Here is a 16,802-nt window from a genome sequence, read left to right on the forward strand (position 1 = left end):
CACCAGACTCAGTCCACTGCTTCCTCAGGTTCCCCAAGGTCTGGAATCGGTCCTTCTCCACAATCTTCCTCAGGGTCCGGTCACCTCTTCTCGTTGTACAGCGTTTTCTGCCACATTGTTTCCTTCCAACAGACTAACCATTGAGGTGCCTTGATACAGCACTCTGGGAACAGCCTATTTGTTGAGAAATTTCTTTCTGGGTCTTACCCTCTTGCTTGAGGGTGTCAATGATGGCCTTCTTGACATCTGTCAGGTCGCTAGTCTTACCCATGATGGGGGTTTTGAGTAATGAACCAGGCAGGGAGTTTTTAAAAGCCTCAGGTATCTTTTGCATGTGTTTAGAGTTAATTAGTTGATTCAGAAGATTAGGGTAATAGGTCATTTAGAGAACCTTTTCTTGATATGCTAATTTATTGAGACAGGTTTTTTGGGTTATCAGGAGTTGTAGGCCAAAATCATCAGTATTAAAACAATAAAAGACCTGACAAATTTCAGTTGGTGGATAATGAATCTATAATATATGAAAGTTTAATTGTAATCATTACATTATGGTAAATAATGAAATTTAACACTATATGCTAATTTTTTGAGAAGGACCTGTATATAATGGAAAACTAAGGGCAGAACCAGACACAGTGTAATAATGTTTGCTCCATCATCACTCAGCGCTCATTATTCTTTTATTATTGGTGGATTTTACTGATAATTTGCTGCTCGTGTGACGGTCAGCGGCGCCCGGTGGATTCTCGTTGTTTCGGATCTCCGGAGTTACAAGTCGCCTTCCGCGTTCCGTCCGTTTTAGTGTCTCTGATGCTCAATGATTGGAAACCGGATACGATTCTATAACTGATGTGTGATTGATTCTTTATACCTGATGGATCCGAGATAAAGCCCGGACACCGCAAGGACGGGTCACAGCGACGTGTGAACAGCGACGTGCACAATCAGCTTCATAGACTTGTTCTGGTGGAAACATCGATTCCATCATTTCCCTCAGATCTGGGCAGAGATTAACACCTTAATGCCCTTCCCTATTTCTTTCCCTTTTTGTTCTTTTTTCCCTTTCCATAGATACAATATTACACAAATACATATACAACACATACTATTAATACGGCTACAGTCGCCCCCGGATACTGAAGCCCCTCGTCCGCACCAGAGGGGGATCCGTTTTTATTTGCGGTTTTCTTCGTGATCCTTTGTGATTGCTGCTTTGTAACGATCGGATTTTGCTGTTTTTCGGAGACCCCCGGTGACATTTTCCATCTTAATGAGGGAAATTCTACAGAAAAGATTTTGCTTCTATTTATTTTTTTTAATTCACTTCTGACGTAACATAAATAAATACATAACAGTCATCTACTCCCCCCCCCCCGAGGGTCCGCATGTGTCTGCTCGTACCCCCGGACTTCGCGTCTCAACTTTATTTTGCACTTTCCAATGTTTTTTTCACATCTGAACGGCGACTCGAGAGAAGTGACGGAAGGTGAAACCTTTATTCACACTAATAATGACACAAACGATAAATACAATGTAAACATCCGTTATAAGTCGCGGCTATAATACTGCGGACAGGGGACCGCTGCGGGGGCCGTTCTACACCATGATCCTCCAGCTGGAGAAGGGGGTGCAAGGCTCCGTTATAATCAGGCCGGACCCCACTGTGAGACTGAGCCCCCCACACCCACGGACTGTGCTGTTATCCCCCATAAAATCCCAGAGATTCCACCTTTCATCCAGATAGATACAACGTAGACTGACGGTTCGTTACAATGTGTCAGTGCAGTGCACAGAATCTCAATCTCTTACCCGCACTGATACATTGTAACAAACCCTCAGCTGCGAGCAGGATAAAGTTAGGGCAGGTTTTAGCCTCAATAGACGCTGACAGCAAGCAGAGATCTTGTGATAGAAAGTGGCGGAACGTTTCTATAAACATTTGTTATCCGGACCCTCCTTACTCCATCCTCCTCCTTCTCACCTTCAGGCCTCCTCTCGCGCTGCCCCTGTTCTCTGGGATCTGCTACCTCACTGCCGCAGACTCATACTGGCACCGTGTGACGGGCCTAAGCTGCAGACCGTGGTTTTACGATATCGCTTCCGTGTGCGCTGATAACATTTGGCACAATATTGAAATACCGCCACATAGTGACATTCACCCTAATACGTCCTATGGCCGCACATCTGACTGTAGCGCAGTCCCCCAGTAATGGGCTAGATGACCCCCAGTAATGGGCTAGATGTTACCATAGTACTGCCGTGCTCCTGCAGCGCTGCTTGTGGCTGATGTGCTAATTACTGCTGCTCGTACTGTCTGCAGATAGATATGTAATTACAAGGTAAATCAGAAATAATAATAATAATAATAATAATATTATAAGTCATATAATAATATCAGGTGACACCGATCCTATAAGTTATTAATGACTGACCCCCCCACCCAAATCCTAAGGATGAGCCAGTCCTGTAAGTGTGCAAATATCTGAGTGACCACTGCTCCACCTGCTGGTGATAAGGTGGAACTGCTACACCAAGACATTGGAGCGGAGAACGCCCCAAATTACAGTAAAATTGTGCAAAACCGCACAGCCATATCCTCTAGTCACATCCAAAGCTGCGCATAAAAGTCTGTAAGATCCCCGGGCCTGAAGTTTCACTGCTGGATAATGGGAAATGTAGTGATTCCCCTTATAAACACCCCTTCACTCCCACATCAGGTGCACACGGTGTATGCGATAACGGATTGGGATTATGGCGGAGCCCCGGAGCCCGAGGTCACAGGGTCCACGTCTGAATGCACATAAATGAGCAGGCTGGCCGTGCTCCCCCTGAAATACAAGAACGGTGGCACAATCCAGAATGGCTTCATAACACGCAATCAGCTGCTGCAGAACCTCTTTACATCAGTTCCTCACAGCCCTAGATACTCACCAGTGAAAAGCTGTGTTTCCGTATGTAGATTTTACATCATCCCAGGACACCTAGAATACAGAGATCACATGTAATACTGCCACACAGTGCACACGGAAGATACGGAGGAAAGGCTGCTGGGCACAGCTCACCTTACACACATAATACCGCCACATAGTGCACAGTGATGATACGGAGGACAGGCTGCGGGCAGAGCTCACCTTACACACATAATACCGCCACATAGTGCACACTGATGATACGGAGGACTGGCTGCTGGCACAGCTCACCTTACACACATAATACCGCTAAATAGTGCACAGTGATGATACAGAGGACAGGCTGCGGGCACAGCTCACCTTACACACATAACACCACCACATAGTGCACACTGATGATACGGAGGACAGGCTGCTGGGCACAGCTCACCTTACACACATAATACCACCACATAGTGCACACTGATGATACGGAGGACAGGCTGCGGGCAGAGCTCACCTTACACACATAATACCACCACATAGTGCACAGTGATGATACAGAGGACAGGCTGCTGGGCACAGCTCACTTTACACACATAATACCGCTACATAGTGCACAGTGATGATACAGAGGACTGGCTGCGGGCACAGCTCACCTTACACACATAATATCAACACATAGTGCACACGGAAGATATGGAGGACAGGCTGCTGGGCACAGCTCATTTTACACACATAATACCACCACATAGTGCACAGTGATGATATAGAGGACAGGCTGCAGGAACAGCTCACCTTACACACATAATACCGCCACATAGTGCACACTGATGATATGGAGGACAGGCTGCGGGCAGAACTCACCTTACACACATAATACCACCACATAGTGCACACGGAAGATACGGAGGACAGGCTGCGGGCAGAACTCACCTTACACACATAATACCACCACATAGTGCACACTGATGATACGGAGGACAGGCTGCTGGGCACAGCTCACCTTACACACATAATACCGCCACATAGTGCACAGTGATGATATGGAGGACAGGCTGCGGGCAGAACTCACCTTACACACATAATACCGCCACATAGTGCACACTGATGATATGGAGGACTGGCTGCTGGGCACAGCTCACCTTACACACATAATACCAAGACATAGTGCACACTGATGATATGGAGGACAGGCTGCGGGCAAAGCTCACCTTACACACATAATACCGCCACATAGTGCACACTGATGATACGGAGGACAGGCTGCGGGAACAGCTCACCTTACACACATAATACTGCCACATAGTGCACACTGATGATACGGAGGAAGGCTGCGGGCAGAGCTCACCTTACACACATAATACCGCCACATAGTGCACACTGATGATATGGAGGACAGGCTGCGGGCAGAGCTCACCTTACACGCATAATACCGCCGCATAGTGCACACTGATGATACGGAGGACAGGCTGCGGGAACAGCTCACCTTACACACATAATACCGCCACATAGTGCACAGTGATGATATGGAGGACAGGCTGCGGGAACAGCTCACCTTACACACACAATACCGCCACATAGTGCACAGTGATGATATGGAGGACAGGCTGCGGGCACAGCTCACCTTACCCACATAATACCGCCACATAGTGCACACTGATGATATGGAGGACAGGCTGCGGGAACAGCTCACCTTACACACATAATACTGCCACATAGTGCACACTGATGATATGGAGGACAGGCTGCGGGAACAGCTCACCTTACACACATAATACCGCCACATAGTGCACACTGATGATATGGAGGACAGGCTGCAGGAACAGCTCACCTTACACACACAATACCGCCACATAGTGCACAGTGATGATATGGAGGACAGGCTGCGGGCACAGCTCACCTTACCCACATAATACCGCCACATAGTGCACACTGATGATATGGAGGACAGGCTGCGGGAACAGCTCACCTTACACACATAATACTGCCACATAGTGCACACTGATGATATGGAGGACAGGCTGCGGGAACAGCTCACCTTACACACATAATACCGCCACATAGTGCACACTGATGATATGGAGGACAGGCTGCAGGAACAGCTCACCTTACACACATAATACCGCCACATAGTGCACACTAATGATACGGAGGACAGGCTGCGGGAACAGCTCACCTTACACACACAGGAATCATTGAAGAAATACCATCCTCCGTCCCTGCAGCTCCGAATGTAAGAACTGAAGTGACCGAAAGTCGCCGTCCCGGAGTGTGAGATCACCGCGAAGAGGCGATAGGTATAGTGTGTCTGCGAGAGGAAACCGGAGAGTAGGTATCACACAGGAGGGGATTAGATACCACGGCTCAGCAGTCAGTATCACACAGGAGGGGATTAGATACACGGCTCAGCAGTCAGTATCACACAGGAGAGGATTAGATACACGGCTCAGCAGTCAGTATCACACAGGATAGGATTAGATACATGGCTCAGCAGAGAGTATCACACAGGATAGGATTAGATACACGGCTCAGCAGACAGTATCACACAGGAGACGATTAGATACACGGCTCAGCAGTCAGTATCACACAGGAGAGGATTAGATACACGGCTCAGCAGTCAGTATCACACAGGATAGGATTAGATACATGGCTCAGCAGAGAGTATCACACAGGATAGGATTAGATACACGGCTCAGCAGACAGTATCACACAGGAGAGGATTAGATACACGGCTCAGCAGACAGTATCACACAGGAGAGGATTAGATACACGGCTCAGCAGTCAGTATCACACAGGAGAGGATTAGATACACGGCTCAGCAGACAGTATCACACAGGAGAGGATTAGATACACGGCTCTGCAGTCAGTATCACACAGGATAGGATTAGATACACGGCTCAGCAGACAGTATCACACAGGAGAAGATTAGATACACGGCTCAGCAGACAGTATCACACAGGAGAGGATTAGATACACGGCTTTGCAGTCAGTATCACACAGGATAGGATTAGATACATGGCTCAGCAGACAGTATCACACAGGAGAGGATTAGATACACGGCTCAGCAGTCAGTATCACACAGGAGAGGATTAGATACATGGCTCAGCAGTCAGTATCACACAGGATAGGATTAGATACACGGCTCAGCAGACAGTGTCACACGGGATAGGATTAGATACACGGCTCAGCAGTATCACATAGGAGAGGATTAGATACACGGCTCAACAGTCAGTATCACACAGGAGAGGATTAGATACATGGCTCAGCAGTCAGTATCACACAGGATAGGATTAGATACACGGCTCAGCAGACAGTATCACACAGGAGGGGATTAGATACACGGCTCAACAGACAGTATCACACAGGAGAGGATTAGATACACGGCTCAGCAGACAGTATCACACAGGAGAGGATTAGATACACGGCTCTGCAGTCAGTATCACACAGGATAGGATTAGATACACGGCTCAGCAGACAGTATCACACAGGAGAAGATTAGATACACGGCTCAGCAGTATCACATAGGAGAGGATTAGATACACGGCTCAACAGTCAGTATCACACAGGAGAGGATTAGATACATGGCTCAGCAGTCAGTATCACACAGGATAGGATTAGATACACGGCTCAGCAGACAGTATCACACAGGAGGGGATTAGATACACGGCTCAACAGACAGTATCACACAGGATTAGATAAAGTTGAGCGCAGTCAGTATTACACAGGATTAGATACAGCTCAGCAGTCAGTATCACACAGGATTAGATACAGCTGAGCAGTCAGTATCACACATGATTAGAAACAGATCAGCAGTCATTATCACACAGGATTAGATACAGCTCAGCAGCCAGTATCATACTTAGATTAGATACAGCTCAGCAGTCAGCATCACACAGGATTAGATACAGCTCAGCAGTTAGTATCACAGTTAGATTAGATACAGCTCAGCAGTCAGTATCACACAGGATTATATACAGCTCAGCAGTCAGTATCACACTGGATTAGATACAGCTCAACAGTCAGTATCACACTGAGATTAGATACACGGCTCAGCAGTCAGTATCACACATGATTAGATACAGCTCAGCAGTCAGTATCACACAGGATTAGATACAGCTCAGCAGTTAGTATCACAGTTAGATTAGATACAGCTCAGCAGTCAGTATCACACAGGATTAGATACAGCTCAGCAGTTAGTATCACACTTAGATTAGATACAGCTCAGCAGTCAGTATCACACAGGATTAGATACAGCTCAGCAGTTAGTATCACACTTAGATTAGATACAGCTCAGCAGTCAGTATCACACTGGATTAGATACAGCTCAACAGTCAGTATCACACTTAGATTAGATACACGGCTCAGCAGTCGGTATCACACATGATTAGATACAGCTCAGCAGTCAGTATCACACAGGATTAGATACAGCTCAGCAGCCAGTATCACACAGTATTAGATACAGCTCAGCAGTTAGTATCACAGTTAGATTAAATACAGCTCAGCAGTCAGTATCACACAGGATTAGATACAGCTCAGCAGTCAGTATCACACAGGATTAGATACAGCTCAGCAGTCAGTATCACACTGGATTAGATACAGCTCAACAGTCAGTATCACACTGAGATTAGATACACGGCTCAGCAGTCAGTATCACACAGGATTAGATACAGCTCAGCAGTCAGTATCACACTTAGATTAGATACATGGCTCAGCAGTCAGTATCACACTGAGATTAGATATACAGCTCAGCAGTCAGTATCACACAGGATTAGATACAGCTCAGCAGTCAGTATCACACAGGATAGGATTAGATACCGCTGAGCAGTCAGTATCACACAGGATAGGATTAGATGCAGCTCAGCAGTCAGTATCACACTTAGATTAGATACACGGCTCAGCAGTCAGTATCACAGAGGATTAGATACAGCTCAGCAGTCAGTATCACACTTAGATTAGATACACGGCTCAGCAGACAGTATCACAGAGGATTAGATACAGCTCAGCAGTCAGTATCACACTTAGATTAGATACACGGCTCAGCAGACAGTATCACATAGGATAGGATTAGATACCGCTGAGCAGTCAGTATCACACTTAGATTAGATACATGGCTCAGCAGACAGTATCACATAGGATAGGATTAGATGCCGCTCAGCAGTCAGTATCACATTGGATTAGATACAGCTCAGCAGTCAGTATCACACTTAGATTAGATACACGGCTCAGCAGTCAGTATCACAGAGGATTAGATACAGCTGAGCAGTCAGTATCACACTTAGATTAGATACACGGCTCAGCAGACAGTATCACATAGGATAATATTAGATACCGCTGAGCAGTCAGTATCACAGTTAGATTAGATACAGCTCAGCAGTCAGTAACACACTTAGATTAGATACACGGCTCAGCAGTCAGTATCACAGAGGATTAGATACAGCTCAGCAGTCAGTATCACACTTAGATTAGACACACGGCTCAGAAGACAGTATCACATAGGATAGGATTAGATACGGCTGAGCAGTCAGTATCATACTGGATTAGATGCCACTCAGCAGTCAGTATCACACTTAGATTAGATACACGGCTCAGCAGTCAGTATCACACTGGATTAGATGCCGATCAGCAGTCAGTATCACACTGGATTAGATACCGCTCAGCAGTCAGTATCACACTGGATTAGATGCTGATCAGCAGTCAGTATCACACTGGATTAGATACCGCTCAGCAGTCAGTATCACACTTAGATTAGATACAGCTGAGCAGTCAGTATCACACTTAGATTAGATACACGGCTCAGCAGACAGTATCACACTGGATTAGATACAGCTGAGCAGTCAGTATCACACTGGATTAGATACAGCTGAGCAGTCAGTATCACACTTAGATTAGATACAGCTGAGCAGTCAGTATCACACGTAGATTAGATACACTGGTGTGTCGCCGTCCGGCTGTACTATGGCTGTCTGCTGGCGGTCGCTGTGGCCCCTCACCGTTGGCTGCTCATCTTCGGGGAGATGTTCGGGGCCCAGGATCTCCATCAGATCTAGTGTCGGGGGGAAGGTGACCGTCCTGTTGATCTTCTGGATCCGGGATCTGGTCTTACAGAGCCGCGTCAGGTGGACGGTGAAGGTGCGCGGCAGAGAGCGGAGGAGGGTGACCTGCCGAACAATGAGACAATTGTCGTGGCACTACAACTCCCAGCACGTCCTGACAGCTGCAGACATCTCGCGGTTACCTTTGTCGCCCGGCTGTCCTTTCCGCACTTCGGGCAGACGTTCTCTTCTTCATACGAGTCCTGGTAGCGGAAATATCTCCAGAGCGCTCGCTCCTGACAACACGGAGACAGAAGGACGGGGAGAGCGTCACTGTCACACAGCGGGGGCCACAGTGCCAACCCCGAAGACGGCAGGGGCTTATAGGTTGCTATTGGCAACTGCTCCACTTCTGTCCGGCGCCATTTACAGCGGATTTTACGTCTCACTCACCAGAGTCAACGTTCTGTGACATTTGGAGTGAGAAACTCGGAGTGGGAGGGACAAGAGGTCGCGGTGGGCGGAGCTTCGGCGGTGGCACCTGTCACAGGTGAGACGCTCCTCCAGCGAGATGGTAAACAGCGAGCGCAGCGCCTCCTCCTGGACAAACACCGAAGGACAGAAGTGAACACATCTAGTCACAAGGCGCGAGGATGTGGGGGGATCGGGCTGGTTTGGGGGGGACTGATTATGTGAAATTATCAGGGTATGATTACACACTTTAGTTCATCACAAATGTCTCTGCTGCTGGTAACAACCAATCACTGCGCAGCTTTCATTTCACCAGAGCGGTTTTAAAAATGAAAGCTGCGTTCTGATTGGTTGCTACGGACAACCAAGACTGTTGTGGGAAATGAGGCCTAGTGTGTGTGAGTTCTGGGGTGTCTGTGATCTCGGGGGGCTGCAATGAGGAGACGTGGCTGGATATAGGGGGGCTCATGTTATGGGGAAGCAATGGAGCATCTAATGGGATTCAGTCCACAGACCCCCATATCAAAGCCGCAGCCCAAAACTGAGGGTTTACCAGGGGACGATCCGGCATGTTCTGGAGAAGATGGTTCCAGACGGAGGAGAAGACGTCGGCCACATCGACCTCGGCGAATACTGAGGAGACAAAACCACAGCGTATAACCCTAAACTGTGCACCTCCCGTACCCCTCTATAGTGCTGTGTACTCCCCTGTAATACAGGGACCCCTCTATAGTGCTGTGTACTCCCCTATAATACAGGGACCCCTCTATAGTGCTGTGTACTCCCCTATAATACAGGGACCCCTCTATAGTGCTGTGCACTCCCCTATAATACAGGGACCCCTCTATAGTGCTGTGTACTCCCCTGTAATACAGGGACCCCTCTATAGTGCTGTGTACTCCCCTGTAATACAGGGACCCCTCTATAGTGCTGTGTACTCCCCTATAATACAGGGACCCCTCTATAGTGCTGTGTACTCCCCTATAATACAGGGACCCCTCTATAGTGCTGTGTACTCCCCTATAATACAGGGGCCCCTCTATAGTGCTGTGTACTCCCCTATAATACAGGGACCCCTCTATAGTGCTGTGTACTCCCCTGTAATACAGGGACCCCTCTATAGTGCTGTGTACTCCCCTATAATACAGGGACCCCTCTATAGTGCTGTGTACTCCCCTATAATACAGGGACCCCTCTATAGTGCTGTGCACTCCCCCATAATACAAGGACTGCTCTATAGTGCTGTGCACTCCCCTATAATACAGGGACCCCTCTATAGTGCTGTGTACTCCCCTATAATACAGGGACCCCTCTATAGTGCTGTGTACTCCCCTGTAATACAGGGACCCCTCTATAGTGCTGTGTACTCCCCTATAATACAGGGACCCCTCTATAGTGCTGTGTACTCCCCTATAATACATGGACCCCTCTATAGTGCTGTGTACTCCCCTGTAATACAGGGACCCCTCTATAGTGCTGTGTACTCCCCTATAATACAGGGACCCCTCTATAGTGCTGTGTACTCCTCTATAATACAGGGACCCCTCTATAGTGCTGTGTACTCCCTTATAATACAGGGACCCCTCTATAGTGCTGTGTACTCCCATAATACAGGGACCCCTCTATAGTAATGTGTACTCCCCTGTAATACAGGGACCCCTCTATAGTGCTGTGTACTCCCCTGTAATACAGGGACCCCTCTATAGTGCTGTGTACTCCCCTGTAATACAGGGACCCCTCTATAGTGCTGTGTACTCCCCTATAATACAGGGACCCCTCTATAGTGCTGTGTACTCCCCTGTAATACAGGGACCCCTCTATAGTGCTGTGTACTCCCCTATAATACAGGGACCCCTCTATAGTGCTGTGTACTCCCCTGTAATACAGGGACCCCTCTATAGTGCTGTGTACTCCCCTATAATACAGGGACCCCTCTATAGTGCTGTGTACTCCCCTGTAATACAGGGACCCCTCTATAGTGCTGTGTACTCCCCTATAATACAGGGACCCCTCTATAGTGCTGTGTACTCCTCTATAATACAGGGACCCCTCTATAGTGCTGTGTACTCCCCTATAATACAGGGACCCCTCTATAGTGCTGTGTACTCCCATAATACAGGGACCCCTATATAGTAATGTGTACTCCCCTGTAATACAGGGACCCCTCTATAGTGCTGTGTACTCCCCTGTAATACAGGGACCCCTCTATAGTGCTGTGTACTCCCCTGTAATACAGGGACCCCTCTATAGTGCTGTGTACTCCCCTATAATAAAGGGACCCCTCTATAGTGCTGTGTACCCCCTATAATACAGGGACCCCTCTATAGTGCTGTGTACTCCCCTATAATACAGGGACCCCTCTATAGTGCTGTGTACTCCCCTATAATACAGGGACCCCTCTATAGTGCTGTGTACTCCCATAATACAGGGACCCCTCTATAGTGCTGTGTACCCAAATAATACAGGGACCCCTCTATAGTGCTGTGTACCCCCATAATACAGAGACCCCTCTATAGTGCTGTGTACCCCCATAATACAGGGACCCCTCTATAGTAATGTGTACCCCCCATAATACAGGGACCCCTCTATAGTGCTGTGTACCCCCATAATACAGGGACCCCTCTAAAGTAATGTGTACCCCCATAATACAGGGACCCCTCTATAGTGCTGTGTACAACATGGGTGTCTTGAGAACACGGATTCTGTTAACAACGTAGCAGACAAGGTAGCCCACGACCAGAGAGGCCCTTCTGGCATTTGCCAGAATTGTCAGATGGCCAGTCCGGCTCTGCCCATAATACAGGGACCCCTCTATAGTGCTGTGTACTCCCCTATAATACAGGGACCCCTCTATAGTGCTGTGTACTCCCCTATAATACAGGGACCCCTCTATAGTGCTGTGTACTCCCCTATAATACAGGGACCCCTCTATAGTGCTGTGTACTCCCATGATACAGGGACCCCTCTATAGTGCTGTGTACTCCCCTATAATACAGGGACCCCCCCCCCTCTATAGTGCTGTGTACCTCATTTTTAGCCCAATTGTTATTTTTATTAATTTTCTCTAAATTTCTGTTACCAGAACACTCACAGGTCAGTTTGGCCATCAGGAGACATCGGAGGAGGCGGTGAGGGGGCACAGCGTCACCTCTGCTGTCCTGCATGTCCATAAAGAGAGCAACAAGCTCATAGGGAAACTTCCTCTCTGTGGGAACATTGTCATCTGCCTCCCCGATCCTGCAGGAGACATGAGGTCATCATCCTGTACCCTGAGCATCAGTGTCATCATCCTGTACCCCGAGTATCAGTGTCACCATCCTGTACCCCGAGCATCAGTGTCATCATCCTGTACCCCGAGTATCAGTGTCACCATCCTGTACCCCGAGCATCATGTCATCATCCTGTACCCCGAGTATCAGTGTCACCATCCTGTACCCCGAGCATCAGTGTCATCATCCTGTATCCCAAGCTTCAGTGTCATCATCCTGTATCCCAAGCTTCAGTGTCATCATCCTGTACCCCCAAGCTTCAGTGTCATCATCCTGTACCCCGAGCATCAGTGTCATCATCCTATACCCCGAGCATCAGTGTCATCATCCTGTACCCCGAGCATCAGTGTCATCATCCTGTACCCCGAGCATCAGTGTCATTATCCTGTACGAGCGTCAGTGTCATCATCCTGTACCCTGAGCATCAGTGCCATCATCCTGTACCCTGAGCATCAGTCACCAGCCTGTACCCCGAGCATCAGTGTCATCATCCTGTACCCCGAGCATCATTGTCACCATCCTGTACCCTGAGCATCAGTGTCATCATCCTGTACCCCGAGCGTCAGTGTCACCATCCTGTACCCCGAGCATCAGTGTCATTTTTATTATTATTATTATAGATTATTATAGCGCCATTTATTCCATGGCGCTTTACATGTGAATACGGGGCAAATATAGACAAATACACTAAACATGAGCAAAAAAAACAAGGCACGCGGGTACATAAGGATCGAGGACCCTGCCCGCGAGGGCTCATCAGCGTAGAGATGGTACTGCATACCGTGGGATTCTATGAGCTGTCCCAGACCGAAGGTGTAGATGGAGAAGAGAAGGGGTCCTAGAACAGAGCCTTGAGGAACACCGACTGACAAGGGTCGAGGTGAGGAGGTGGTGTGGGGGAGGGAGACACTGAATGTCCGGTCTGTTAGATATGATGAGATCCAGGATAGGGCCAAGTCTGTGATGCCAAGGGATGAGAGGGTCTGTAATAATAGGGAATGGTCCACTGTGTCAAAGGCAGCCGACAGGTCCAGGAGAAGGAGGACAGAGTAGTGTTGCTTGCTCCTGGCAGTTAGTAGGTCATTGGTGACCTTAGTTAGGGCAGTTTCAGTTGAGTGATGGGAACGGAAGCCAGATTGTAACCAATCAAAGAGGGAGCAGGAGGAGAGATGGGAGGACAGTTCAAGATGGACGTGTTGCTCCAGCAATTTGGAGGCATAAGGAAGAAGAGATATCGGGCGATAGCTAGACACAGAGGATGGGTCGAGGGAGGGCTTTTTGAGGATGGGTGTGATCTTGGCATGCTTGAAGGATGAGGGGAAGACACCTGTTGTGAGTGAGAGGTTGAAGAGGTGTGTTAGGGTTGGGATGAAGACCGTGGAAAGGTTAGGGATGAGGTGGGATGGGAGCGGGTCGAGCGTGCAGGTGGTGAGGTGTGATCTTGACAGGAGGGTGGAGAGCTGATCTTCTGTCATGGTGGAGAAGCTGGTTTTGGAGGAGCAGGGCTGAGCAGCTAACAAGGGCAGTGGGCGCTGTGGGCCAAAGCTTTCGTCATCATCCTATACCCTGAGCATCAGTGTCACCATCCTGTACCCCGAGTGTCAGTGTCATTCTCCTGTACCCCGAGCATCAGTGTCATCATCCTGTACCCCGAGTATCAGTGTCATTATCCTGTACCCCCAGTGTCAGTGTCATTATCCTGTACCCCGAGCGTCAGTGTCATCATCCTGTACCCCGAGCATCAGTGTCATCATCCTGTACCCCGAGCATCAGTGTCATCATCCTGTACCCTGAGCGTCAGTGTCATCATCCTGTACCTCGAGCGTCAGTGTCATCATCCTGTACCCCGAGCGTCAGTGTCATCATCCTGTACCCCGAGCATCAGTGTCATCATCCTGTACCCCGAGCATCAGTGTCATCATCCTGTACCCCGAGCATCAGTGTCATCATCCTGTACCCCGAACGTCAGTGTCACCATCCTGTACCCTGAGTGTCAGTGTCATTCTCCTGAGTTTTTTCTATGTTAGCTGTTTTTTTATATTAGTGGTAGGACCCGCAATATAATGAGGACCCTTGACGTTGGGTTGCGGGCTTACTTTATTTTGGCCAAAATATTAAACCAATACCTCATATAGTGTATGTGTTTATCATATGCATACATTTTTTTGCACTATATCTCATATCCTTTTTTGCAGGATGTGGCCAGGCCTCTTTATGTTGGTTAGGTTTTTCTGGGGCGTCTGTCACTGTGTGCTGCATATTATAGTGCTGGGCAGCCCGCCTGTTAATACAAAGGGCATCATTAATAGGTTGCATACCAGACACTGTGCACCACACTTATCAGTGTGACTGGCGTCCTATGTGAGTTATATCAATGTGCATTTTTTTCTACTAGGCAGGCAACCCCTGCAATGTTTGGAGGGTGGGGGTGGTTGTTTTCATCAAGTACGGTAGTTTGCACCTGTGCCGCTCCTAGCCTTTATCAGTGGAGGCCTGCTGCATCCTGCTAAGTGTGCATTTGTCATCAGACAGGGTTTTGGGAAGGCCGTGTCTCACTGTATGTATTTTTTGTCATTCTCCTGAATCCCAAGCATCAGTGTCATCATCCTGTACCCCGAGCATCAGTGTCATCATCCTGTACCCCGAGCGTCAGTGCCATCATCCTGTACCCCCAGTGTCAGTGTCATTATCCTGTACCCCCAGTGTGTGTCATTATCCTGTACCCCCAGTGTCAGTGTCATTATCCTGTACCCCCAGTGTCAGTGTCATTATCCTGTACCCCGAGCGTCAGTGTCATCATCCTGTACCCCGAGCATCAGTGTCATTATCCTGTACCCCGAGCGTCAGTGTCATCATCCTGTACCCCGAGTGCCAGTGTCATTATCCTGTACCCCGAGCGTCAGTGTCATCATCCTGTACCCCGAGCATCAGTGTCATTATCCTGTACCCCGAGTATCAGTGTCCTCATCCCATCTTGACTCATAAAAAAAGAAATGTAGACATTTTTGCAAATATATTAAAAAAGAAGAACCGAAATATCACATGGTCCCAAGTCTTCAGATCCTTTGCTCAGATGCTCATATGTAAGTCCCATGCTGTCCATTTCCTTGTGATCCTCCTTGAGATGGTTCTACTCTTTCACTGGAGTCCAGCTGTGTGTAATTATACTGATAGGACTAGATTTGGAAAGGCGCACACCTGTCTATATAAGACCTCACAGCTCACAGTGCATGTCAGACCAAACGAGAATCATGAGGCCAAAGGAACTGGCCAAGGAGCTCAGAGACAGAATTGTGGCACAGATCTGGCCAAGGTTACAGCAGAATTTCTGCAGGACTCAAGGTTCCTAAGAGCACAATGGTCTCCATAATCCTTAAATGAAAGAAGTTTGGGACCACCAGAAGTCTTCCTAGACCTGGCCATCCAGCCAAACTGAGCAAGCGTGGGAGAAGAGCCTTGGTAAGAGGTAAAGAAGAACCCCAAGATCACTGTGGCTGAGCTCCAGAGATGCAGTAGGGAGATGGGAGAAAGTTCCACAAAGTCAACTATCACTGCAGCCTCCACCAGTCAGGCCTTTATGGCAGAGTGGCCCGACGGAAGCCTCTGCTCAGTGCAAGACATATGAAAGCCGCATAGAGTTTGTTATAAAAACACATGAAGGACTCCCAGACTATGAGAAATAAGATTCTCTGGTCTGATGAGATGAAGATAGACCTTTCCGGTGATAATTCTAAGCGGTATGTGTGGAGAAAACCAGGCACTGCTCATCACCTGCCCAATACAATCCCCACAGTCAAACATGGTGGTGGCAGCATCATGCTGTGGGGTATTCTTCAGCTGCAGGGACAGGACGACTGAGTACAGAGATATCCTGGATGAAAACCTCTTCCAGAGTGCTCTGGACCTCAGACTTGGCCGAAGGTTCACCTTCCAACAAGACAATGACCCTAAGCACACAGCTAAAATAACAAAGGCTTCAGAACAACTCTGTGACCATTCCTGACCGGCCCAGCTAGAGCCCTGACCTAAACCCAATGGAGCATCTCTGGAGAGACCTGAAGATGACGTCCACCAACGTTCACCGTCCAACCTGACGGAACTGGAGAGGATCTGCAAAGAAGAATGGCCGAGGATCCCCA

The 16,802-nt window shown here is 48.3% G+C and overlaps 1 protein-coding gene across 2 annotated transcripts in view; it reads right to left on the reverse strand.

Moving 5' to 3' along the window:
• Nucleotides 1-1,480: 1,480 nt before the first annotated feature.
• The window catches only part of USP18 (ubiquitin specific peptidase 18), a 34,582-nt gene continuing 19,260 nt past the window's right edge, over nucleotides 1,481-16,802 (reverse strand). For both annotated transcript variants that reach the window (XM_077267116.1, XM_077267117.1), the window contains 8 exons: nucleotides 12,486-12,631; nucleotides 9,948-10,027; nucleotides 9,377-9,523; nucleotides 9,127-9,219; nucleotides 8,882-9,049; nucleotides 5,068-5,199; nucleotides 2,932-2,981; nucleotides 1,481-2,828 (listed from right to left, as the gene is read on the reverse strand). In XM_077267116.1, the coding sequence (XP_077123231.1) occupies nucleotides 2,750-2,828; nucleotides 2,932-2,981; nucleotides 5,068-5,199; nucleotides 8,882-9,049; nucleotides 9,127-9,219; nucleotides 9,377-9,523; nucleotides 9,948-10,027; nucleotides 12,486-12,631 (895 nt within the window). In that variant the 3' untranslated portion in view covers nucleotides 1,481-2,749. The remainder of the gene's footprint in view (nucleotides 2,829-2,931; nucleotides 2,982-5,067; nucleotides 5,200-8,881; nucleotides 9,050-9,126; nucleotides 9,220-9,376; nucleotides 9,524-9,947; nucleotides 10,028-12,485; nucleotides 12,632-16,802) is intronic.

Source organism: Ranitomeya variabilis, chromosome 5 (assembly GCF_051348905.1).
Source record: "Ranitomeya variabilis isolate aRanVar5 chromosome 5, aRanVar5.hap1, whole genome shotgun sequence".
Classification (NCBI taxonomy): domain Eukaryota; kingdom Metazoa; phylum Chordata; class Amphibia; order Anura; family Dendrobatidae; genus Ranitomeya; species Ranitomeya variabilis.